Source organism: Ammospiza caudacuta, chromosome 6, assembly GCF_027887145.1.
Source record: "Ammospiza caudacuta isolate bAmmCau1 chromosome 6, bAmmCau1.pri, whole genome shotgun sequence".
Lineage (NCBI taxonomy): Eukaryota > Metazoa > Chordata > Aves > Passeriformes > Passerellidae > Ammospiza > Ammospiza caudacuta.
In genome coordinates this window covers 54,983,420-55,008,162 of record NC_080598.1, presented here as the reverse complement: position 1 = coordinate 55,008,162, position 24,743 = coordinate 54,983,420, and the positions used below count along the sequence as shown (strand labels likewise).

At 40.4% G+C, this 24,743-nt stretch overlaps 1 protein-coding gene across 2 annotated transcripts in view; it reads right to left on the bottom strand.

The window, feature by feature from the left end:
• Positions 1 to 14,121, bottom strand: part of PPP2R5C (protein phosphatase 2 regulatory subunit B'gamma) — a 71,462-nt gene extending 57,341 nt beyond the window's left edge. The window contains exons 1-2 of one of the 2 annotated variants that reach the window (XM_058807612.1): positions 13,992 to 14,121; positions 12,379 to 12,444 (exon numbers count right to left, since the gene is read on the bottom strand). In XM_058807612.1, the coding sequence (XP_058663595.1) occupies positions 12,379 to 12,444; positions 13,992 to 14,018 (93 nt within the window). In that variant the 5' untranslated portion in view covers positions 14,019 to 14,121. Of the gene's footprint in view, positions 1 to 12,378; positions 12,448 to 13,991 lie in introns of those variants that run through there. The other variant, XM_058807613.1, reaches the window with a different exon arrangement.
• Between the last annotated feature and the right edge of the window lie 10,622 nt (positions 14,122 to 24,743).

Below are 24,743 nucleotides of genomic sequence, written 5' to 3'. Positions count from 1 at the left end.
TTATCAATTCTCTTTCTATGACCAGAAGAAGCAATACCTATTCTTGCCCTTGTTCTGGCAACAACTCCCTCCTACCCAAATGTTTATATGGACAGACACATTCAATTCTAAAAGTTCTGATAAACATCTAAAAATGTGCACAAACTGCTCTGAAAAATGTCACACAGAATGTTTCTTCAAATCATGATTAAAACACAACCCTCAGGTTTTCCGATCAATTTATTTCTGAAAAGCTAGAGCTTTAGATACATACTTCAATGAACATTAAGACAATCACCTTAAGTGTGATGTCAACTTTTAAATTCTGATTTTAACAACTGAAGATATACAGCTGATGATCCTCAGTGGCCATGACTAAGCTTAAAATTAATTCAATAGAGTGAAAGGTGGGGAGGAGAGAAAGTTTTTTGCCAGTCACAACAGTTCCAAGGCAGAGAGCCCTTGCATCCCTTCATCCCTTGAATCCTGCACCAAGCAGGACGTGGTACATTCCTTTTCTTAACACCACTCTTTTGAGCAAAGTTGGATCTTTCACTCTTCTGACACTATACAGGCAGGTAAAGATAAGAACACAACACTAAGTTTGCAACCAGGGAAAGAAAGACATGAGTAGAGCAAGCACATCTACAGTTACAGCCAGTTTTTAAGTTAAACTGATCATCATCAAGCATCCCACAATGCAACTTTTACTTCTGGACAACTATCTAAGACACAAGAGAGAGTATGCTGGGAGCTGGGAGGAGGATCCACCCTGCATGCTGTGTACATCAGGAAGTCTTTCAGGAGAATCCATCTTCCCTTTCTGACAGTCTCCCAGAAATGCTATTCAAGCTACCTCGACAAACAAGGGCAACCAGAAGAACTCTGTCTGACCTTACCTTTCAAAGCACAGTAACTGAATTAGACCAAAGGACACAAAGCCTTCTGATCCACAAAATCAAAAGCCAAACCAAGCCAAGCCTAGAGTGAAGTCAATTCTATAATGATGCAGCAAGCTTGCATACTGCTTTCTAAGATATAAGAGCAGGGTGAGGATTTGAAAATGACAGTAAAATCATCTTGATGCATCTGTCATTAAAATACTTAAAAAACTGGATGGCTTACTAGTGACAAAATCAGATCTCCTAAGCACAAGGCAGTAGAGATGCTCCGCCTGAAGAAACAGTGCTGGGCAGCAGGCTATATGGTGTTTCTTTACACAGATCACTCTAAGACTAATATACACATTTCTGCCCTCTAATAAGTATCACCACTGAATTCAAGTTTATATCACTGTGCACACCATTCCACAATGGCAACAGCAAAACCTTGAGAAAAAGCTCTGGCCTATGGAATCTGGTAGGTGAACCCTGTACCAATTCACAGATGATTAAGGTTCCCTGTGAAATACAAGTACACAGAGAAAAAAGCACAGAACACTTAAAAGAATCATCAGTCTGAATCTAAAACAGAAAATGCTTATTTTAATGCAGAATTAAATCCCTTCTCTCTTCTCCTTTTGGTATAGTAAGTAGCCTCCATGGACTTATTTTTCATTAAGATAAAGAGAGGTCTGATCTACAGCACCCAGAAGAGCTTGTTTCTTGCCAAGGCAGCCTCAGAAAATGCTATGAAAGCATTCTGGATTACATCTACAACATGCTTAAAATGAAATTGAAATACAGGTTACTGAAACTAAACACAGATCATCACAAAACATGAAAGGGACATCAACAACTTGATTTTCAAAACTGTATGAGGGCCCAGTATGTAACCAAAATAATTTGGCTAACAGGTTGAGGCTTAATACATAATCAATGTAATAAGGCTGAGAAGTTGAATTTAATTTAATCTCTTGAGATGACAACTGAAATCAAAGATCAAGGAGTCAAAATGGGTGGAGAGCAGCTAAAGAGCCTTCCACGTAGTCTCTTCCCTTCTGCAGTAACTTCAAAGTAGTGTGAAAAATCTCGGAACACTCCAGGAATTCCTGAACACTACCACAGAGCTCTCTCGTTGGCACATCTTCATTTACTGGTTTGGAGTGGGATCAAGGACAGATAGTATCTGCTATATGGCCCAGCTGTCATCAGCCTGGTAAATATATCCACACCATACCTACAGGAAGTGGGCTGGTGACATCAGCAGCTGAGACCAAGGCAAGTTGTTCAAGACAACACTAGCAGGAGAGCAGTATGTGTCACCTGATTTCAAGTCTGTGTTGTTACCAGCAGCAATTCAACATGACTTCTGAGAGGATAACATCAGAATTAACTCTTTTTACTAATGGTATTAAAGATAAGGCCCAACAGAGCTTTCAGACAGTCTGCAGTAATTCTAGCACATGTATGTGCTGGCAGTTTATTATGGAACAAGTAGATATGATTTTTAACATCAATATTTTCAATCTACAGAGAATCAGTACAAACTATACAAAGCTTGATATGGAATGCACTGGGTACATAAAAGGGAACACTGATCCATAAACAACACAATTAAAAACAGCAGGGAAACAACATGTTTGCAGGGTACCATTTTGGACAGCAGAGGTTTCTGAAGTTATTTGTTGAAGATTCTTGCTACTATGCCATTATTGTTCACCAGTTTTACCACCACAAGCCAGTCTGGACAGACATCTTAGGAAGGAGTCTCTGGAGAGGCAGCTTACGGTGCTGATGACTCTGGGTGGTTTCACACAGATGGCAATTTAGATGTCTATTGTTTTTCCTCAACAAAATCATTTGCCAGAATGATACCTGGATTGGCTGCTAGAATGATCTTTGCAGCTGCCTTTCTAGCAAATATGCTTATTATTGTTAAACACTCTCAGTAGTTGAGATTACTGCTGGAGATTACTATCCAGTCTATCTCAGCATTACTTACTATGTTTTTATTACAGCAAGAGCTGCATCCTAAAGCTTTGAGTATCCATGCTGTTTTAATGATAAGCACAAAGATTAACTTTTCAACGTGATAGTAATGCCAAACTCTGTATTTTAGCACTCACAGATTTATGCTGTAGTACTTGTTTAACAACTATGATTTTGCATTTACATACAGCAGTGCTATGCTGGCTGTTCTCAATGTCTGCCTATGGAGTTGCATTAGTGTTCTGCCAGAGACAGCATGGAGCCTGCTCAGTTGTGTCAGTGCCTGGGATGTTTCTTACAAGCACCAAAAAGGCCATCTGGGCCTCTTTGCTGTGGAGCTCACAACAAACTTTACTGTCACAAACCACTTCAGAAGTCTGATCCACAACTTGCTGAAGCTTTCCTGCTTTTCTTGCTGCTGTTTATTTTTCACAACACAAAGCATTGCTTGTATTTCCTGTTAGCTGCTTATACACAGGACTCAAATTTTATCTTCTAAAGAATTGTATCATCACAGCTTTGTGTAACAGACCTGACTTGCAACACACCAAACCAGTGCCATGTTTCAGCTCAGCGTGCTGCATCCTTGATATTAACAGACTATAATTTTACATTCACAATTAAGTATCAGTAGCATAAGGCTTGTTTTCCATTTGCTTCTTGTAAATTTAATTTTGCTTCAACTAATATACTCCAGGAACAAGCTGACATTTGATTCCTTTTAGTCAGAGCTCAGATCTTCAGCCCAAGGTTGCAGAGTAGTGGCAAAGATGAGAGGATGCCCAGGCTCAGGCTTCAAGTGGATTGACACTGCTTTGTTTTTGCTGAAACACCACCATCAGTGAGCACCTGGTACTTCACAAAAAGCAGCAAAGCAACACTTGGTTCCTAATGTATCTTCTATCACAAAACTTCAATGCAAGAAATGTCCTCAGGAAAAAAAAAAAAAATTGTTACCTGCAACCACCAGTTAGCTGATGAAATAAGATTTAAACCAGATAATGTCCTAAGTATTATTTCAAAGCATTTATACGAACACAGGGATGAAGAATCTGGATAAAGGATGGCCTGGCTTCAATTACTTTACTTATTGATTTTCATTATAATTTCTCTCTGATGAGCCTGAAGCATCCTTTTACTTTACAAAACCCCAAACCAACAAAAACTACCCTTGTTCTTTTTAGATATATGTATGTACACACACATATGCACACAGATATGTAAGGTTCCCACATTTGAAGGAAATCACACACTAACACATTCACTTTAGGCAGCAACTCCTATACACTACTGTAAATTTTAATTATATACAGCTACTGATGAGCTAAGGCAACTTCACATGTGGCTTTACCACCAAGGTCCATATTTTTGTGCTCCCTGATCTATTCATAGAAGCTTCTCACTTCACACAGTCATACTGAAATCTTTTTTTACTTTGCCTCCTGTCCACCAATTTGGTATTTGTATTAGATGCTCTTTGAGAGAGTTATAGTCCATGACAAGAATCTGGTCTTTTGGAAGGTGTCCCTCACCATGGCAGGTTGGAACTAGATAATCTTGTGGGTCTCTTCCAACCAGACCATTGTGTGAATAATAACTGTAACTGCTTCTACAGAATTGTTACACCAAATCATTTCATCTTTGGCTCTCATATGCTTTTATTTTACATGTTGCTGAAATACTTGTCAGTATTTCAGACTGCTAAATTGAGAAGTGATGAGGAAGTATATAAAAGTCACTATAAATGTGTAGCAAATTATAATATTTGGCAGTCATCTTTTAAGAAGCATATTCAGGAATAGGCCAGGATTTTTTTCCTAGCTTTTGGCTGGTTGGTTTCTGTAAATGGCCCTCTAAGCCTGTTGTAGGGAAGGACACACACAAAAAAATCCCTAAGCCTACCATCCCACTTCTAGAATTACAAATTTATTCTGTTTTCAAATGAAATTGAGGGGGGGGGAAAATGCACACAAGGTATGTTTGTAGTCTGTGAACATATGGGTAGATTCAACAGCTACCTGTTTTTCTCACTATATTCTCTAAGAGGTAACTACATTAATAACTCTGTATTAAATGTGTTAATGTACATCTGAGTACTCTCTGAGTGCTAGGCCTTAACTCTTATGAAAAAGTTTAAGAGAAGCAATTTGAAACAAAGGATGAAAAGGATATTTTCAGTTTACAAAATGCTGGTATCCAATTTTGAAAGTCCCTTTGCTCATTTTGATTAGAACAGCCTTCACCTTCATTGCTGTGCTGCTTCCATTCAGGAAGGATTCTGAGAGCTTAAAAACACCATTAGGAAGCAGAGGATAGCAAGCACTAAACCACACACTGTTCTCACACCTCGTATGTTACACAAGCAGTTGTCAGCCTTGTGTAAGAAGTAGAAGGGCATAAGATCCTGTTTTCAGAAGTGTCCCATTTTAGGTAACAAAATACTTGTATACAGCAGTGTTTGGTACACTTTAATAACACCACTAATTTTAGAAGCATAATGTTAAAGTTACATAACAAACACCATTAAGGTAACTCCACTATTCAGTATTAAGGTGCCTTTGCTTAGAAGACAGAAGGAAATTCCAGTTGCCAAAATCAAAACACCAGGATGTCAATAAAAATTGGAAATAGGAAAATTACAGAAGTTAAAGACAAACAAAAAGTTTTGTAGATGCTCTAAGAATAACACATGGCATCTCTTTACTCAGTAAATAGCTGAGGGTATATACACTCAAGTAGGTGTATATACTTGAGTATTTTTTAATGGTTATATCAACCCATTAAAATAATCTCTCTAGGAAAGAAAATCAGAACTTCAAGACATGATCAAAAATTAGTTTCCAAATTAATTTTTTAAAGAAGCTGGCACACCAATTTAAAACTAAACAAACCCACTCCAAAGCCTACAGACTTTATTTTCTATCCATTATAACTGATTCAGGAGAAAATCCACCCCAACTTCATACACAGTTTTGGTTTAAAATCCTGTTTTGCTAATGTTATGAGTAAAATCCCAAACTAATAGCCCTAGAAAGCTACATAATGGGTCTAACACAGTCTATTTATAGTCATTCCATGATTCAAACTCGAGAGGACAAGTTGTTTGAAATTTCAATTTATTTCATAATATATCTCTTCTTCCAAATGCAAGACCACCAGTTTTAAATCACCTTTATCTACTACTGCATGGGAGTGGCTCATGAAAGCACTGGCCCTGCAGCTTGTCCAGCTGGGCCTCACCACTGAAGAGAAGAGCCAGGGCCCAGCTGGGGTTGTTTTGTGATGAAGACGCCCGTCAGTGCTAAATGTATCTCTTTGTTACGGACAACAGCTTCTAGGAAGAACAAGAACAATCTTACACCTCAAAGATGGTGAATGGCATGTATCCAAACTGCAGTGCTACTGAGTTACAGAAACTGCCCATGGTGTGAGGGTTGACACACCTGAAGGACAGGATGCCATCCAGAGGGGCCTGGGCAAGCTTGAGAAATGAGCCCATGTGAATCTCATGCACTTTAACAAGGCCAAGTGCTGGTGCTGCACCAGGGTCCAGGCAGCTCTGGTGTCCATCCAGGCTGGGGATGAACAGATGGAGAGCAGCCCTGCTGAGAAGGCTTTGGGGTGCTGGTGCATGAGAGGCTGCACATGACCCAGCCATGGGCACTGGCAGCCCAGAACCCACCCGTGTGTGGGGCTGCATCCACAGCACCGTGGGCAGCAGGGCAGGGAGGGAGGGAGGGGATTCTGCCCCTCTGCTCTGCTCAGCTGACACCCCACCTGGAACACCACATCCAGCTGTGTGAGCCTCAGCACAGGAAGGACATGGAGCTGTTGGAGCAAGTGCAGAGGCAGATCACAAAGATGATTACAGGGATGGAGCACCTCTGCTAGGAGAAAGACTGAGAGGATTGGGTTTGTTCAGCCTGGAGAAGAAAGGCTTAGGGGTGACCTAATTGCAGCCTTCCAGTACCTGAAGGGCCCCTACAAGAAAGATGCAGAAACTTTTTACAAGGGCATGTAGGGACAGGAGAAGGGGGAATGGCTTTAAACTGAGAGTAAGTTTAGATTAAATATCAGGGAGAAATTCTTTACTGTGTGAGTGGTAAGTCACTGGAAGAGTTTCCCCTGAGAAGTTGTGGATGCTCCACCCCTGGAAGTGTTCAAGGCTAGGCTGGATGGAACTGTGAGCAACCTGGTCTAGTGGAAGGTGTCCCTGACCATGGCAGAGGGACTGGGACTAGACGGACTTTAAGGTCCCTTCCAACACAACCCATCCCATTCTGTGATTCTACAACTGAGCAAGAATAACAGAAATGACCTAAATGATGGATGGATTCATTCACATAAGTGATTCACATAAGTGAATAAATACCTGCCTGTGACAAGAAGGTATTTCAAGAAATTATTTATGAGCAGTCCTAATGAAAGTTAACAAGGAAGACAAAACAACTGCAGAACTTTGTCCCCTCCCCAATCCCCAAACTTCAACCTCCTCTGCCTTGGTGCCTAGATGAACTGCCAGATTAGTACTTACTTGTGCCAAGGCTTTCAAGAATAACTTAAAAAAATTCTGAAGTAGAAAATTCTAGTCTCAAACTGGACACTGCCTAACAGTTCCCATCTTCAAGATCAGGTATGTTTGTTTCTCAGGGTAAATGGCACAACAATGAAAATCACAAACAGTAAACATGAGAAAAATAAGCAGCATATATGGAGAATATCCACTCAACATTCTAAGTAACTTCAGCTGATCACAGAAACCTGTTAACACAAAATAGTGCTGGATTTATTGCTTTTGTTTATTCTTGCTTTCCTTTAAATGTTAGGATACTTCCACATATGATCTCAGCTTACAAAGCCATGCAAAAAAATATCAACACTGCTTCTACTACCATTCCTTTTGCAATTTCCTACTTTTAATGGAAGTGACAATCCTTTGTGCTCATATAGTCAGGAATTATTTAAAGAAGTAGTGAGAATACTGACAGCCTTTCCCCACCATGTGCTGGCTAATAGAGGAAAGGTGATCATGGAAAACTGGATAGCCACCTCTGGAGGTTCTTTCAGAGGGATGAAAATCATTACTTGTGTGAAGTGTTTTGAAGATGCAAACAGATTTCTAGAATTTTTTGGAAAATCCATTTACTGAAAAGTATTACCACTATGCTAAGTAGCTTAAGAAATTAACTTCTAAATTAAAAAGGCCTCAAAAAGCAGGGAAGAAAAACTTCTGAAAACAAAGCCTTACAAAATTTCTGCACTGGAACCCATTACAGAATTACACCTACTGAAAAGTGATGGTTGTGAGACAGTGGCAGAATAGAAGCATGGACCAGCACTTAAAAGACTTTAAATTATTTTTAAAATTGGTCTCATCAGTGATTACAGTATAACATCAGCAACATATGCTATCAATAGATCCATTTCTTGCACAGCAAGAAAAATGGCTAATACAATTTGCATTTATTCCATTTTGATTTACCTACATTAAAAAGAAGAAAAAAACCCCACAACAAAATACCTTTAAAGTAGAAAGAACCAACAAGGACAGCACATGGAAACAACAAGATAATACACACACAGAGAGAGGCTTCTCAAAACCACATCAGTTTTCCGTTTGCTTTTCTGCATGGCAGAGGAATGAGTTATAATTTCTGTTTTCATTTGCTGATAGTCACCAAGCCAATACTTTCTCAAACAACAAAAATAGTCTTTGTCTTCTACAGACTACTTAGCATCTGGATTGAAAATAAAAACAAATGAAATTTAGAAGTTTCATGCCAATTTAGGCCAGTCCAGCTAGACACAGAAGAAGCCATCACTCCCTGTCACCTAGTTTTATACCAGACTATTGTCATCTATGAAGGGCCACCAGCTACTTCTGACCCTTCCATCCCCCAGGTGAATCACAGTTGTGAATTAATTGTCCTGAACTGTTCCAGTGACTGCTGAAAAGAGCAAGTGTTAGCACCTACTCTCCCACAGACAAAAAAAGTCAGAAATAAAGAGTATGTAGAATTTTAACTTCCTTCCTCTGTGGTAGTATTTGAAAACCACTGCTAAAGTACTGCACTTGAATTATTTTAGGTGTTAGGTTAGGTTTTTCTAGAGATAGAAAAAGGTCATGTTTTTTAAGTCATTAACAATTACCCAGTCACCTTTTCTAAACAAATGAGACTGACCATAAATTACTGCTGCCTCCACTCAAAAGGAGACCTCCACACCCCTGTGACAAAACAAAACTCTAAAACAAAGCTTATCCAGCAGATAAATAATTTATTGAAAAGCCAGTAGATCACAGGGCATATGTCCACAAGGTACCAATGGAATGACCAATCACCACATCCAGGTGGATTTAATTTTCAGTATCAGTTTTTGGTGCAAGTTTAGTTTTTGGGCACTGTTAAACAAAGGCCCTAAGAATTTATCAGAGCAGAGACACTATTCCCATAGAGGGGAAAAACAATACACAACAGACTAAGTCTTTGTTCACAACCTGAGGACACTAAGATGCTGGACTAACTGATGAAATAGGAGGTTACACTTAAAAGAATAGATTTTACGGGTCTGGCAACTATTTAGTCTAATTTATTAACATTTACTAACAAGCTGCAAAATAAGCTTAGACAGGAGCTCAATCATATTAGCTTTTTTCTTAAGTGTTCAATAAATGAGCAACATGCAACTGGAAACTGGAGTAATGGCATTGGGTACAGAAGGACAAGGTGCCCTCACCTCATACAGACTGTGCATTTCTGGTACCTCTGTCACAAAGAGGAGAACAGTGGATGGAAACAATAGAAGGACAATCAAAGTAACAGGAGTCCTCCTATGTAGGGGACATTAAGCAGGATTTTGGGGGAAAAAATCTCTAAATATAAAATACATATTAAAAATATATATAAATGTCAATTACATAATTAATAATTTAATACTAATTTTACACAACTTCCAGTTATACAACCTTCTAAACCACATACTGGCTTAAAGGAAAGTATACCAGGATGAAAGAACATACATAAACATTACTCTGATTCTCTCTCCTCAAGCACCAGTTGACCACACAGCAATTCAGAAGGGAGGTCCCTGCTACTTCACATGTAGCAATGCTTCTTCAGAGTAAACACACTCAGCTAATGCAAAAACCATCAGCTTCAGTGATTTTCACCCTCTTTTAGCATGGGCCTCTTTTATTCTGGTCCTGGTATACCAGGAATCATTTCAATCCCTTTTCAAACTTGCTGTACAGCTTCCATCAACTGAAACCTCATTTCTCTGACTGCAAGACAGGAAAAACACATGCTCATTTTTGTAAATACTAAGATCTGTTTTACTTTTTTTATCTACAGAAGTTCAAGGCATCATGAATTTAGTTAAGTGCTATAAAAGTATCTATAAATAAAAGTATTTGTGGGATGCTGCTGCTTGTGTTGTCCCTGTTCTTTGAACAGCAGGCGGTTTCTAGTCTTTACAATCTGCCATTTGCATTAAATTAATTTGCATTAAATGCATATGCATTAAATGCATTTTGAGAAATAAAAAGCTGAAATGAACCACCATATTTCCAAACCTACTCATAGTCTAGGAAAGGATTTTTTAAAAGCTATATTAAAACATATGTAGAACGACACATGACAACAACCTTTCTCAAAGAGAAAGGAAACCTAAAAATGTATTACCAGGATGCTCCTGAATATTTCAACCTTCACTATGTTAATAAATAGCCTCCTTTCTGCTCATACAAGCACCAACTAACATCCAGCAGGATTACAGCCAGCCATGTTAGAATGCAAAGTCTACATTACTATTTTGTGTGCAATTACTCCATTAATTAAGATAATGAGTCAAGCACTGAGGTGTTCATAACTGTATGGAGACTAAATAATGCCCACTGGGAAGGACAACCATACTGCATGTGCCAGTAACATTCCCAGTTCCTTTCCCATTCTGCCCCTGCTCACATATGGTCAAGTATCCTAGACAAGTAAACTGTACTTTTCATTGGGAATTCTACCTGGATGGACAAAGGAAACAGTGTATGAACAGTAAAACATTCTTCAGTTGAGATTCATCTCTCTCACATTTCAAGTCTAAAACCCAAAAATCTAGATCTGCAAAGACAGGAAGAAATGACAAAGAAACCCACATACACATTTTTGGCTACCATACAAAGCTCTTCACTTATCTTGAGGAGCTTTACACTCAATCCTGAAGTACCAAGAGGAAATAAGAAAATTAGTCTTGGTCTCAGAAACTTGTCATTCAGAAGCCTGAGAAAATAAGTAGTCAACAAATGTACTCCAAAGATGGTGATAATAATGAGTCTTACAACTACACAGGAATTAAAAATATGACCAAGTGACACTGTCTTTATGATCATAGCAATATACTGCAAAGACAGAACACATCACAATGAAGTACATCTATTTACACCACTATGAACATCTACACTGATACATTTCTCACTTCATTCTACAAACTCCCCTGGTAGCTGAGATCCTTTCTCGTAGCTAGCTTCCCTCCATCAAAACTCAATCACTCTTACAGGAATTTACCAAAATGCTTTTACACACAAATTACAAGTTTTAATGATCTTCTTGATTTATGACAGTAGCATGAATCACTCTGCACAACAGACAAATGAGAACTCATTGAGCTGCATACAATAAATAGTCCAACCCACCTACCCCTACCAGTCATTTCAGGACAGCAAAAACAGTAAAGCTGGATGAGTGTTTTGTTCTCAAACATCATCTTTCAGTACCAAGAATTCTTCAGAGGCTGAAATACATAACTTTTCAGAATATCATTTTACATTTAAACTACTAAGAACATTTTAAAGGAAATTTCAGGAAATTAACGTAAATGGTGGATTTCCAAATCAAACAAAACTACTAATTCTGAGTTGCTGGATGAACGTGTGCAAGGGAGTAAATAATTATTTAATCACCCCTTTTCAAGTTGCTGTGCCTTGCTAGTGGGCAAAAGAGAGAGAAATGCAGGAGGAGAAAAAACATCAACAGAATAATTAGTCAAAAATGGCACACTTCATCATATACCTATCAAAAGGAACTACACAACACAACAGCTGGCAGCCTTTGATTATGCCTAAGGCCTCCTGACAATAAACCAGGCTACTGACACTTCACTGACATGCCAGCATCGACAGTTTGAGAGACGAGACCTCTGGGAATTACAGAGAATTCTAAAAACGACATTGAGCAACAAGAAGAGAAGCCCAAAAACTCACAATAAAAGCAGAAAATAAGACAGATATATATCTCATAACCAAAAAAGGGCATACATGACTATTTAAGACCGTAGCAAGCGAACATTTATTTACTCTAAATAAAACTGACTTCCTTAAAAGCATCATCCTATATCTTACCAAATACCAGGGCAGTAGTTCCAGACTCATTTCCCTTAAAACTATCATCATGTCAAAATTACAATGTAAAAAACCTTAAAGCACTTTTTAGACGTTTTACAAATGACTGTGAAAAATACTATGGTTTTTAGTAATATTTACCTCATGTTCTTGGTTATCTTGTCCATCTTTGCCACTTTTTCCACTCTTTACTGATTTTGCAGGTTCCTTAAAAAAAAAAGTTTGCAGTTTCAGTTTGTTTTTTTTTAAGGAGATCTAGATAGATTCTTAAGTCAAGGAATCAGGCTTTTTTAGATACTTGTTAAAAGTAATAAAATTGGCAGAATAAAAATGATACAATTTACCTGGAAGATGATAATATTGAACTGTAAGTCTCTACAAAGCCACTTTAATAATTTTTTATCTGTAAAAAGACTTTGTAGTTTTATTTATGCCTCAAAATTCACCTATAAAGATAAGCTTTCACATAGGTAAGCAGGCAGGGACAAAGAATGCAAATGATTTGAACGATGTCTAAGAAATTACTTAGTTTTACTACCTTGCTGTCTTTGGTTTTTTGGTTCAGAAATATTTATATTTAGTTTAACTTTGAAACTAGCATCAGTATAGCACACATTTCACACTTTATTTTTTTGTCTGTTCTAGGAGCTAGAAAGTCCACTGTTAGAAGTAGGCCCACAACTCAATTTTCTGCATCACAGCATTGTACTTACCTTGAATCCTTCACCCATTTCTGAAATTTGTTACTCTCAGAAAAGCGAAAAAAAGTTTCAATGTTTTTAACATCGAAAGGGGCAAGGATATTGGGAAAATTTAAAGCAATCAACTCCCAAAAACTTCAACACTCAACCTCCCTACATCTAATTTTAAAATTACGTTGACAAACTAAAAGCCAAACAGAAGCGGTCGAGAGGGACAGCAGCTGGCAGAGGAGGACAGCACACTTCACTGTTTCTGACTGCCACTCACGGCTAATTGCCTATCACACAAAATAAAGTGCAATCCAGCTAACTTCCTGCCGGGTTTACAAGTTTTCTGCCGTCATTACTTGTGCAAGCCCCTTTCGTAGCCGCCAGACAAATCACTCCCCGGAGCCTGAGGCAAAGCGGGGCCAAAGCTCGGTTCATTCTATTGTCAGGAGAAGGAGCTGAAAGCCTCCGAGGGGCGATCAGTGCTCCTTGAATACTTATGGAGATCCCAAAAGCGCAACCCCCACCGCAGCCAGAGCTACGCAGCAGCCAAACTTCCCAGGACGGGGCCCGGGCAGGCAGCCGTGGGCACGGACGCCCCCACCTTGCCATGGAAATAATCCCTTCCCCCTCCCCAACGCCCCCGGGCCAGCCCCGAGCGAGAGCCCCGCTCCGCCTCAGCCAGCCCGGGCTGAGGACACGTTTCCCATCCCCTCCCTCCAGCGCTCCCCCGCACGCCAAACCCACGGCCGCCCTCCACCGACTCCCTCCCTCCGACGGCCGCCGGCGAGACGGTACCAGGACCCCGCCTCGGCACCCCCGGCCTAGGCCCCGCCGGGAGCTGCCCCCTCCCCGGCACCCGGGGGAGGCCGGCACTCCGCAGCGAGGGCGGGAGGGACGGAGCCGCCCTCACCCGGCGCTGCCCCTCGCGCGGCTCTCCCAGCGCCTGGGAACGGGCGCCGCTCGCCGCTGCCGCCCCCCACCCCAGGCCCCTCCTCCCCGCGGGGCCTGCACCCCAGGGCCTCCCCGCGGGGCTCGGCCTCTCCCGATCCCCCCCCGACTCACTTTCTCCTTCTTGTTTTTATTCGGCATGGCCGCGGAGGCGCAGCCCCCGCCGGCCCCGCTTCGCTCCGCGCCGCGCCCGCCCCGCGCTGCCGCTCCCCCGCTCCGCGGCGGCCTTGGTGCTCCCCCTTCCTCCCCCGCCCGCGGGGAGCGGGCCCTGCCCGGCCATTGGCTGCGCGCGTCACGTGGGCCGCAGCTCGCGCTCGTCACCGAGCGGGCGGGGCTGGCGGGGCCTCCGCCCCCGGCGCTCTCCCGGCGGGATCGGGGCTCTCCCGACGGCTCCGGGGCTGTCCCGGCGGGATCGGAGCGCTCCTGGCCGCTCCAGGGCTCTCCTGGCGGGATCGTGGCTCTCCCGACGGCTTCCCCGCTCCGCCCGGGCTCTGGCCGCGCCTCGGGGTGTTCCTGCAAGAGGAGCGGGGCAGCGGGACGGGCTGAGGTGCCCTCAGGGCCCCGAGGCTCCGGCGGGCTCGTCCTGTGGCGTGGGAAGCGGGGAGTCCCTGCAGCCGCTGCCTCCGCCGCTCTTGGGCGAGGGGCACCCGTCACTGGGGAGCGGAAACGTTAGGGGGAAAAAAAACAACCCAACAACCAAAAACCAACATAGGGCATGCCTGAAGTTAGCTGGCCCTCTCGTGCAAATCCCGCGTGCCCATCATCATTTTGAGGACTTCAATATGCGCTTGCAGCATGTGGGTGGGGAAGGTGAACTTTGGGAAGTTGCAGGCTATCGTTTTGAAACCATATCTTGATTGCTTTTAAAAGCCTGAGTTCGGTTGTGCATGTTTTCATCATGCCCACCTGTACTAGAGATAATTTTTTGTCCAAACAAATAACTTTTTAATCTCCCAAAACCAGAATGCAAAATTTAGGACAATCTTAATGACAAATAAATGTGCAAATATTCCATCTGGAAAATTTACAAACTGTACTTCTCCCATGGTCAGATTAAGCCACAAATTAATTGTTGGCTGAGGATAAAGGACATTAGCAGTCCTAATAGCATCAAGACATAAAATATTTTAAATTTAGATTGGATGTACTTGTTAAATTCTAATTGTGTAGTACTGCTAAAGGATAGAAAAATTACACCTTAATAAATACAGCGTAAAAGTGAAATTTATCTCATTCCCTACCCAGCCTGTGAGTATCAAATCCAGCATGAGCAAACAGATATGCTCTCATTTTTGGGACATGGAATTCCAACAAACACTGGTATCTGATGGGATGGTATCTAATGTTAGATACTTGTATCAGCATGTATCCATTATATTGAAACACTGCTTTTGCTGTGGCGAAAAAGACAAACTTTCCATTTTCCAGGCACTGCAAAGGAATTTACTGGCTGTGGAGAGCTGCTTCCTCTTACTTCAGTCCTCTTCCTTTCCTGTTTCTTAAGTGCTGGGAAACAAATTATGTCTGCCTCTTATCCTTTCATCTCTGGTTTGAGAGCTTAGAAATGAGGTGCAGTTATCACCATTGTGCCTCTGCTGAGAGCCAGTCATGAATGAGTTGCTACTAATAAATGACATTTCTGACAAACAGAATAACACGGGCTTTTGAAATAGAAATAGACAGCAAAGGAAAGAAATCTACCTCCATCTGTAGTCTGGAGTTTAATCAGTGTGTGAAAGGGTTTGCATGGCTAGGGATAAATTCAAGAGCTTCCACTTCTCTGTTAGGTTACAGTTTTGTAGAAGCTTAAACTACTCTTAATTCCCAGCTGTTGTGCTCCTGTCTCCCTCCCCTGCACTGATGCTGGTGCTGTGAAGTTTGAACCTGCTCGTAGAATTGATCAGGTTGAAAACTATCCTCCCAAAAGGATGTGTTGTTGTGTTGGTTTAGTTTTGGTTTAGAGTTTGTTGTTTGTTTTTTTGGGGTTTTTTTTTGCCTTGAACTGGCACACCACCACCTGCTTCTGTAAACACTAACGTTGGCTGAAGGAAGGGGGTGGAAATATGTGGCGGGGGCGGGATGTGACCTCAACAGCCTAGATTTAGATCAGTTTAAGCAGCTTAATGAGTTTCTCATTGGCTCTTGGCCTCTTTTGTGCTGCTAGGGCTCATAGTTTTTCTAAATAATGGAAAAACTCTGTCAGTGTCATTCTTACCCAAGTACTTCTGAGCAGGAGCAGAAAGAATTGTCTGTCCTTATTTTGCAGTTAGTTGGGAAACCTTGAATCAATATGTTGAACTGAATGCAGGTTCAAAAGTTGGCACTGACTCAGTTAACATTTATGAGGTTTTCTTTGTGACCACAGATGTAGAAAGTCTTGTGAAAACTTGACTCCCCCTCACCTCGCTTTGCTGCAGAGTCTAATTCACCAGTAACAGAAAGCAATTGTGTTTATCAAGGCCTGCTCTATTATATGAAATAATTAGTGGGTGGAGGAGGTTTATAAGAAAAATAGTTCTGTCTGTATGCTCTAGTGCCTTCCTAAAACCTGAGACTAAGATATGTGACTTATGTGATGAAATCTTACTTTTACTACAACTATATGGCACTGTGGGCCTAATTGTTCTGCTATGGAGTAAGAATAACTGTGTAAATAAGGTGATGTCATTTGAGTGTGAATATGACTATATTAATATTTGCATTAACTTCCGAACATTTTATGCAAATTAGGTGTTTTCAAAAAGCAGAACATATTCACATAGATTAGGTTATCACTCTAATTAAAATGTCAAAAACTAATGCATGTAGCATAGTTTTCAGGTTTTTTTGCATTTTTTACTGTACTGGTCAAATTCTCTAAATCTGCAAAAGTTAAGCCACCAAATAATGTCAAGTATTGCGTAAAACACCTGGATAATACTTAATAGCTTGAATCTGGGCCAAGTGTCCTGTGTGCCAATGAAAAGTGAATATTTACACAGTTAGTCCTCTCCAGCTGTATTGGATATTCTAGTCTGTTTGATTGCTTTTCATTTGTTTTTGTTGTTTGTTTTTTAATCCCTTTACATGGTTGAGCAGTCATGCTCTGGCCTGAGCTTACTGAACAGACCAGTGTCACTGTGACAGGGATAACATCTTCCATCCCCAGTTGTATGGCTTTATTGCTTCCTGTGCCCTGTCTCTGGTTTAATTGGGCGGTGTGCCAGTTCAGCTTGTTAAAATGGCAGAAAACTAACTGAGCAGTGGTGACAGGAGACAATGAGACCTTTTGCTAGGAAGCTCTTAATTTGGCTCAGCTGAAACTATGCAACAGCAGTTGTGGACAAGGTTTTAGCAGCCAGTGAACTGTCATCATAATACATAATAATACATAATTGTCAAACATTGTCAGGCTCTTTCCCAAAACATCTCTTCATTGACTGGTGCAGGCTTTGGTTGTCTGGCACACTGTGTCAGATAGAGAGAGCTGAAACCTGAAGGACCAATGGCAGCAAAGAGGCTGGAATAGATGGGTTGAAATAGAAACATTTTTTTTCTCATGCTTGCATGAGCCAAAATACTACTTAAGGTAACTTTCCTGGCAAGAATAGTGGAACTGGCAGATTATGTCTGAAGGAACTAACTGAGGGAACAAACCTACTTAATCAGCACCTGCAATAGGTTCTGCTTCTATGCAATCTAACACCAAAAGCTGCAAAACCAGTATACTCAACTTCACAAAAAAAGCTTAAACATCTTTCAGGAACTTTCTCTACAAGCATGAATTCATTCTACTTACCCTGAATCACATTAAATAATTCTTGTGCTGCTCTCAATCTAAATTATAAGGCTTTAATTCTCAATTATTTTAAAATCCATTAGTGTTGGATGCCCTGCTGTTACAATCTGCAGTATTGTAAAGGTTGCAAAACAATTTATTCACAGCTGTATAAAAGTCAGACTCTTGAGGTTATTAGTAATAGGTTGAGTTTGGAGCTTCCTGCATCTAAACAACATGATATTTTAGCCCTATATGTGACCACATAATTACAAATGGCAATTATTGGCATCACTTAAAACAGAATCAGAGATACATGTTCAGAACCATTATGAATCACATATCTCTTTAGTAGTGTCATATTTATGCCTTCTAGAGGTAATATTAATCTGTAGCTTTGGAAAATCTGGACTAGCAAAAAATAAAAAAATCATGTATGATTGATTATGCTATCTGGATCTTAGCTTTAAGAATTTTCAGTATTAACTAACAAATGGATTCTGGATTTCTATTTGGGCCAACTTAATTTTAAAATGAACTTGAAAAACATAAATAGTGAGAATGGACAACTCATGCAGAATGTTACTAAGGCATCATACTGGTTTTAACTGGGATAGGGTTACCTTTCTTCATTGTAGCTTCCATGGGGCTAGATGTGCTTTGAATTTGTGATGAAAACAGTGCTAAGAACATAAGGATGTTTTTGTTATTGCTGAGCAGTGATTACACAACCTCAAGACCTTTTCTCCTCACACTGCCCCACCAATGAGGAAGCTGTGAGTACACAAGAGGTTGGGAGGGGACACAACTGGGACAGTGACCCCATCTGACCCAAGGGTTGTCCCATACTCTATGATGTTTTGCTCAGCACTAAAACTGGATGGAGATGTGTGGAGCTTGGCTGGGGCTGGCACTACCTGGGGACTGGCTGGGCATCTGTTGGCTGGTGGTGAGCAATTGTTTTGGGGTTTTTTAATCTTTTCTTCTTTGTGTATTTTCTTTTAATTAATATTAGATTGTGTTTTTCTCACAAACCTGAGAAGTTTCCCATTTTTACCCTTTTGATTCTCGCCCCTATTCCACTGGGAGTAAGTGAGCAAGCAGCTGTGTGATGCTGAGCTGACTACTGGGATTAAACCATGACAAGCATCTATACAGAGATTCAGAAGTATTCTGGACAAATAATATATCACAAAAATATCTAATGATATCTAATGATAGTTAAAACATTTTTATCTGTTTGTGGACACAGTTGCTACAGTGGTTATTAAGTATTAAAATGACCTACATTGGGGAATTCAGAGGATGATCAAAGTAAAAGACAGGCTATTAAGCCAGATGAACCATTTGTCTTATCCAGAATGCCAATTCCTATGAGGAGTGCCTGAATTTGTGTGCTGATACCCAAATTCCAGAGAGATGGGAATTACAAAAATAGTAACATTAAAACACTTTGTACAAATCGCTTGATGTTCTTCTGCCTCAGTGAAGCAAATAAAAAGATCTTAAAAGCAAGACTTTGCTGTATGTTATGGACTTGAATCTTTTCAGGAAAAAACCTCAAAGACAGGCAACTCTGTTAACTCTGTTTGTGACATTTATAAATTAGGATGTCTATTTTCACATTTCCTCTATTTCTGTGGGTTTATTTTTTGTCTCTATAACGAGTTAAGCATTACTTGAAAACATTATATAATAATCTGTTTGAAATTTAGGAAATTTAATCTGCCTAACATTTAGGAGGTAGAAGGGACATATTTATTTTTGATAGTTCATTTCTTTTTCATGTCCAAATGTAGTATTTTTATGGTGTATTTTGGTGCAATTATTAGCAGTCTTTGTTCATTCCAGGATTTTGCTGCATTAAATACAATGTTCCCATACATGTACTAGCATTCCTTCTTCCCACACGATATCAAAGGAAAGATTAATTTTGTATCAGATGAGTGAGACTAGTAACATAAAGGTGACTGCAGCTAAAACTCCTACATTTTCATTTTTATCATATTTAAGTTGGTATTTATAGAATGAATGAAGACATCCAATTAATTGTACCTCCTGTTGATGCCATGCAAGATTTTCTCCTTCTACACTTCATATCTTTTTTCTGCCATTTTTAGGATTGGTCATAGCTAATATAGCCGTATATTTTTATCTCAGTGTGGGAAGAGTTGAAAGACACACACAGAAGGCATGCTCAGGACTTAACCCTGCAAGTGCCATGAGTTTGTGGACTCAGGAGGCTCCGTGTCTGCGTGTGCACAGGAGTGTCCGTCTCCTGAGATGATGGATACCCTGGATTTCTGATTTTCAGGAGCAATCCGTGCTGCCTTGTCTGAATGCGAGGAGCAGCTTCCACCAGCAGCGCTTTTGGCTCGCTCCCCCTAGGGCAGGCTGCCTGCCGCTGCACCGAGCAGGCTCTGCGGGGGTCTTAGAGAGAGCTGCAGGGATCTGACAGAGCTGCAGGGATCTGACAGAGCTGCAGGGATCTTACAGAGAGCTGCAGGGATCTGACAGAGCTGCAGGGATCTGACAGAGCTGCAGGGATCTTAGAGAGAGCTGCAGGGATCTTACAGAGCTGCAGGGATCTGAGAGAGCTGCAGGGATCTGACAGAGAGCTGCAGGGATCTGACAGAGAGCTGCAGGGATCTGACAGAGCTGCAGGGATCTGACAGAGCTGCAGGGATCTTACAGAGAGCTGCAGGGATCTGACAGAGCTGCAGGGATCTGACAGAGCTGCAGGGATCTTACAGAGAGCTGCAGGGATCTGACAGAGCTGCAGGGATCTGACAGAGCTGCAGGGATCTTACAGAGAGCTGCAGGGATCTGACAGAGCTGCAGGGATCTGACAGAGCTGCAGGGATCTTACAGAGAGCTGCAGGGATCTGACAGAGCTGCAGGGATCTTACAGAGAGCTCTGCAGGGATCTTAGAGAGAGCTGCAGGGGTCTGACAGAGCTGCAAGGATCTTAGAGGGCTCTGCAGGGATCTGACAGAGCTGCAGGCATCTGACAGAGCTCTGCAGGCCTCCACAGCCTCTCTGCATGCGTGGCACAGACATTGCTCTTCTGCTGTGCTCAGATCCTGTGATCAGGCCAGCTCTTAGGAAGGATGAAATTTGGGTTTAAGTATCGTTGCCTGGATCTGCACCAAAATCCCTCAGCATGAAGCAGCCTCACCATGTCTGTTTTGGTAGGCAGGGTAACTCCTGCAGTCAGGGTTCCCTGTCTTCAAAAGCTGTGATAATCTAGAGGCCTCTGCCAGACCGATTCCCTCTGGGCACTTTAAAGTCTATCCTTGCATATGAGACATCTGAACAATTCTGAAAGGTTCTTTAATAACAAAATCTTTTTGTTTACCCAAGATAGAAGGAGAAATGCTTTTGACACACCACTTATCTCCTACTATGCCATGTTATGGGAGAGACATGTTACAGGGTCATGCTGGGCAAAGACTGGCAAGAATAATATTGGAGGTTTGAGCCAAGAGATTTTGTTCTCATACTTTTCCTAGAACTACCTAGTCACTGAATGGCTTCTAGAATTTTTCTAAGAGCAAGCCTTGTTATTTTGATTCAGAGAGTATTCCAGGAATAATCAAACATGTGCACAAAGTGAATGCTAATGAAGAGGACCTCGGAACAAAACAGGCAGTAATTCAAACTGATACTGCAGGTGTGCTCAAAATCTCTTTATGCATTGTGATGGAAGCCTTGGCTTCTAATTCAGCTGTGGATTCTACTGGTTGGTAAAAATCCTGAGCCATAGAATCATAGAATGGGTTGGGTTTCAGAGGACAACAGTGGTTCATCTTGTCCAACCTCCCTGCTCAAGCAGGGTTGTCCTAGAGCACATTGCACCGAGCTGCATCCAGATGGTTCTTGGGTAGCTCCAGTGAGAGAAAATCCACAGCTTCTCTGGACAATGCTCCAATGCATGGTCAGTGCACAATAAAGAATTTCTTCCTCATGTTCAAGTGGAACTTGCTGTGCTTCTTGTCCTGTTGCTCACCACCACCAAGGAGAGCCTGGCTCCGTCCTCTTGCACCTCTTCTTTCAGCTACTTGTAGACACTGGTGGGGTTCCCTCTCAGTTGTCTTTTCCTGAGGCTAAATAGGCCCAGCTACCTCAACCCATTTCCTCATAAAAGAGACACTCCAGTCCCTTAATCACCTTTGTAGCCCTCCAGCTGGGCCCAGTTCTGGAGCTCCTGTCCAGTCTGTTTGTACTGAGGAATTCATAATTCTAAATTCAGTTTTTCAATATAAGAGTTTTATTAAGAATAAATTACCTTCATCAAACCAGAATGTTTTTGCTTAGTCACATTTTAGAAGGTGTCAGCTCCATTTTTACTGAAGGTTAAAAAAAAAAATCTGATATTCTGAAAGAATTTAGAGCAATTAAACATTGGCAAAGCTTATAAGCATTTCAAACCAGAATCTTACAATAGGAAGTGTTAGACCAACTTAACTGCAGATTTCTCTTCCATCTGTATTTATATCATGCTGTGTGCTGACTGTCTGGTATGCCTGTACAAACTTTGCCCCAACATTAAATTCGTTTGCATCTTATGTTTGGTATTTATTTCAGAAATTTGACATAGATATGAGTTGTATTTACATTTTATCATCAGTTCTTAGGTATGCTAGAAATTCTTTGGAACATCAGGAAGTTGATTAGAGGTATTGGGTAGACAATTACTAAGAAGTCATAAAACAAGGCCTTTGACACGGATTTTTCTCCTGCATGCATTCCACAGAATCATGACACATAATCTTTATATTTCATGCATTTCCTTCACAGAGGTTCATGGTTTTTTTTAACTTTATGCTCCTCTTTTGCTGTCCACAGGTTTTGCTGTGAAAATGACATGTATCAATATAGCACAGCTGATTAATTACAACTCTTCTCCTAGAGTTTAATTTTCCAAACCAGCTCTGGTCTCTCCAGCATGCTGTATGTTGTCTGCTTTTGCTTTTATTGCTACTCTCATGTATTTATTTTCAGTTTTATCTGAAGATTCTTGGTTCATACATTTCTTGGCTGTTTAGGGAAGTATTCCATACACATGTAACATGATTCAAGGACCAATTGTGAAAGCTGTTCTTCTCTTTTTTCAGTGGGGCTATCAAGATAGTTTTATGGGCAGCCCTTTGCCTGTCTTTTGTTCTCTAATTTATAGACTAAATGCCCAGATTTCCTTATGTAATCTTTTTTTTTTTTTTTTTTTTTTTTTTTTTAAGGAAGAGTTAACAGGCATTTGAACTAAAGTTATTTGATTTTTAATACAAATTGAAATGAAAAATCCCTGTTGTTAGCAGAGAAAAGAAACAGATTGGTAAGTGCCTGTTCATAATTCCCAGGGCACTTTATATTTAAAGCTTCTTTCATATATGTAAAGAGGATAATGGTAATAAGGTAAATAAAATGTGTACAGAAACGACATAAGGTACATAAGATATATAAATAAAGGTTTCTTTACACACTTTTATATAAAAATCCAACTCATCACCTCGAGTTTTCTGACAGCACCAACATGCATTTGAATTTTCATTCTGCTAAATATGTCATGGTGTTTTAATATTTATCTAGAATGTCAGAAACTAGATGAATTAATGTCAAATCTTGAAAGATTTCTTTATTTATTTAGTTGTATTATGAACCCAACCAGGGGTTTTAATTCAAGGCTGAAGCATTATAGAACTGTAACTGAAATACTAGTAGGGAAATGTAATTTTCACAGAAATATCTGGTTTTGCTATGTCTTTCCCATGCATTATGTTCCATATATGGTATTGTTGAATTAAATGCTAAATTACCTATATACATAAGTTGTAGCTTAGAAACCAGAATGAGGGGGAAGTGACCAAAAGCTGAGCAAGTAAATAGTAAAATTTATTAAGTATGCATAAGTTAAGGGATGCAAAGGCTTGCTAGTCACTGCCATGTGTTCAGGCTCTGATGGTGCCTTTCCAGGCTTCTCAGCTTTGTCTAGTGCTGTTTGGCCTGAGGGACAAATTCCATCACCTGATGCTGTCCCTTGCACTCCTGTGCACGCTCTTGGCTGCAGAAGAGGGTAAGGCATCAGCTGGCCCGAGAGGCTCTCGTAGGCTTGAGTGAAAACTTTAAATACATTTGGTGTAGTAAGAATGTTTAGGAGCCTCCTAGTCAACTTGATTATTTTGTAAATGTTACAGAGGAAGTGGTATTTTGATAGATAGTAAATTCAGATGCTTCATGTTTAAAAGGTCTTTTTATGGTCTAACATTAATTAGTATTGGTAAACACTGATGGCTAATAAAAATGTCTTAGAAAAAGCCTGAGGGAATACTCTGTGAGCTCAGCAACAGACTGGAGTTTGAATGATCTGAATTCTATTCTTAATTTGACCATTAATTTGCAGTGTGATTTTGGCAAGTTAATCTCTGTGTTTCTTTTTCTTTTTCACATCTTTTATCTCTCTTGTCCTTCTTTATGGCAATTTGTCTTTACAGTGCCTAGAATAAGGAAGAAGGCAATCTGGACTGTGTTTCTAACAACAGTGATGACCAGTAGCTTTAAGTACAAACTGAATTTCAATTGTTCTATTGAGGTATGATTGTAATCAGTTTTTGTAGGTATACAGAGTTAATTAATAAGAAATTATACACATAATTTAAATTATGTGTTCAGCCACCTTTAACCTAAGGGATTCAATCCTGTCACAGAGCAGTCTTTAGCACCTGTCTTCATGTTCTGTACTAACATGAAAGAAACCATAATTTCTGTGGATGTCAAGGAGGTAACAGAGTTGTATTTTTAAGAATTCTGACTCAACAACTCTTATCACCTGCTGCTAGATGTCTGCAGCACTTTTACATGTAGAATTCCCTTTAATTCCTGATGCATTTTCAAAAATATTATCATAAAAAACCATTTCATGATACTGACCTTATGTTTGAAATTGACTGATTAATTATGTTTGAGATGTCTACTTCTAGGCTTACTCCAAATATTCCTGGATGGTAATTGTCTTTTCACAAGAAGAAGGCTTCTACATTATGACTAATTTTTCTGTCAGATTCAAGGTAATGAAAGCAGCCTTTGAGTCTGTATTGAAATTCCTTGAATTT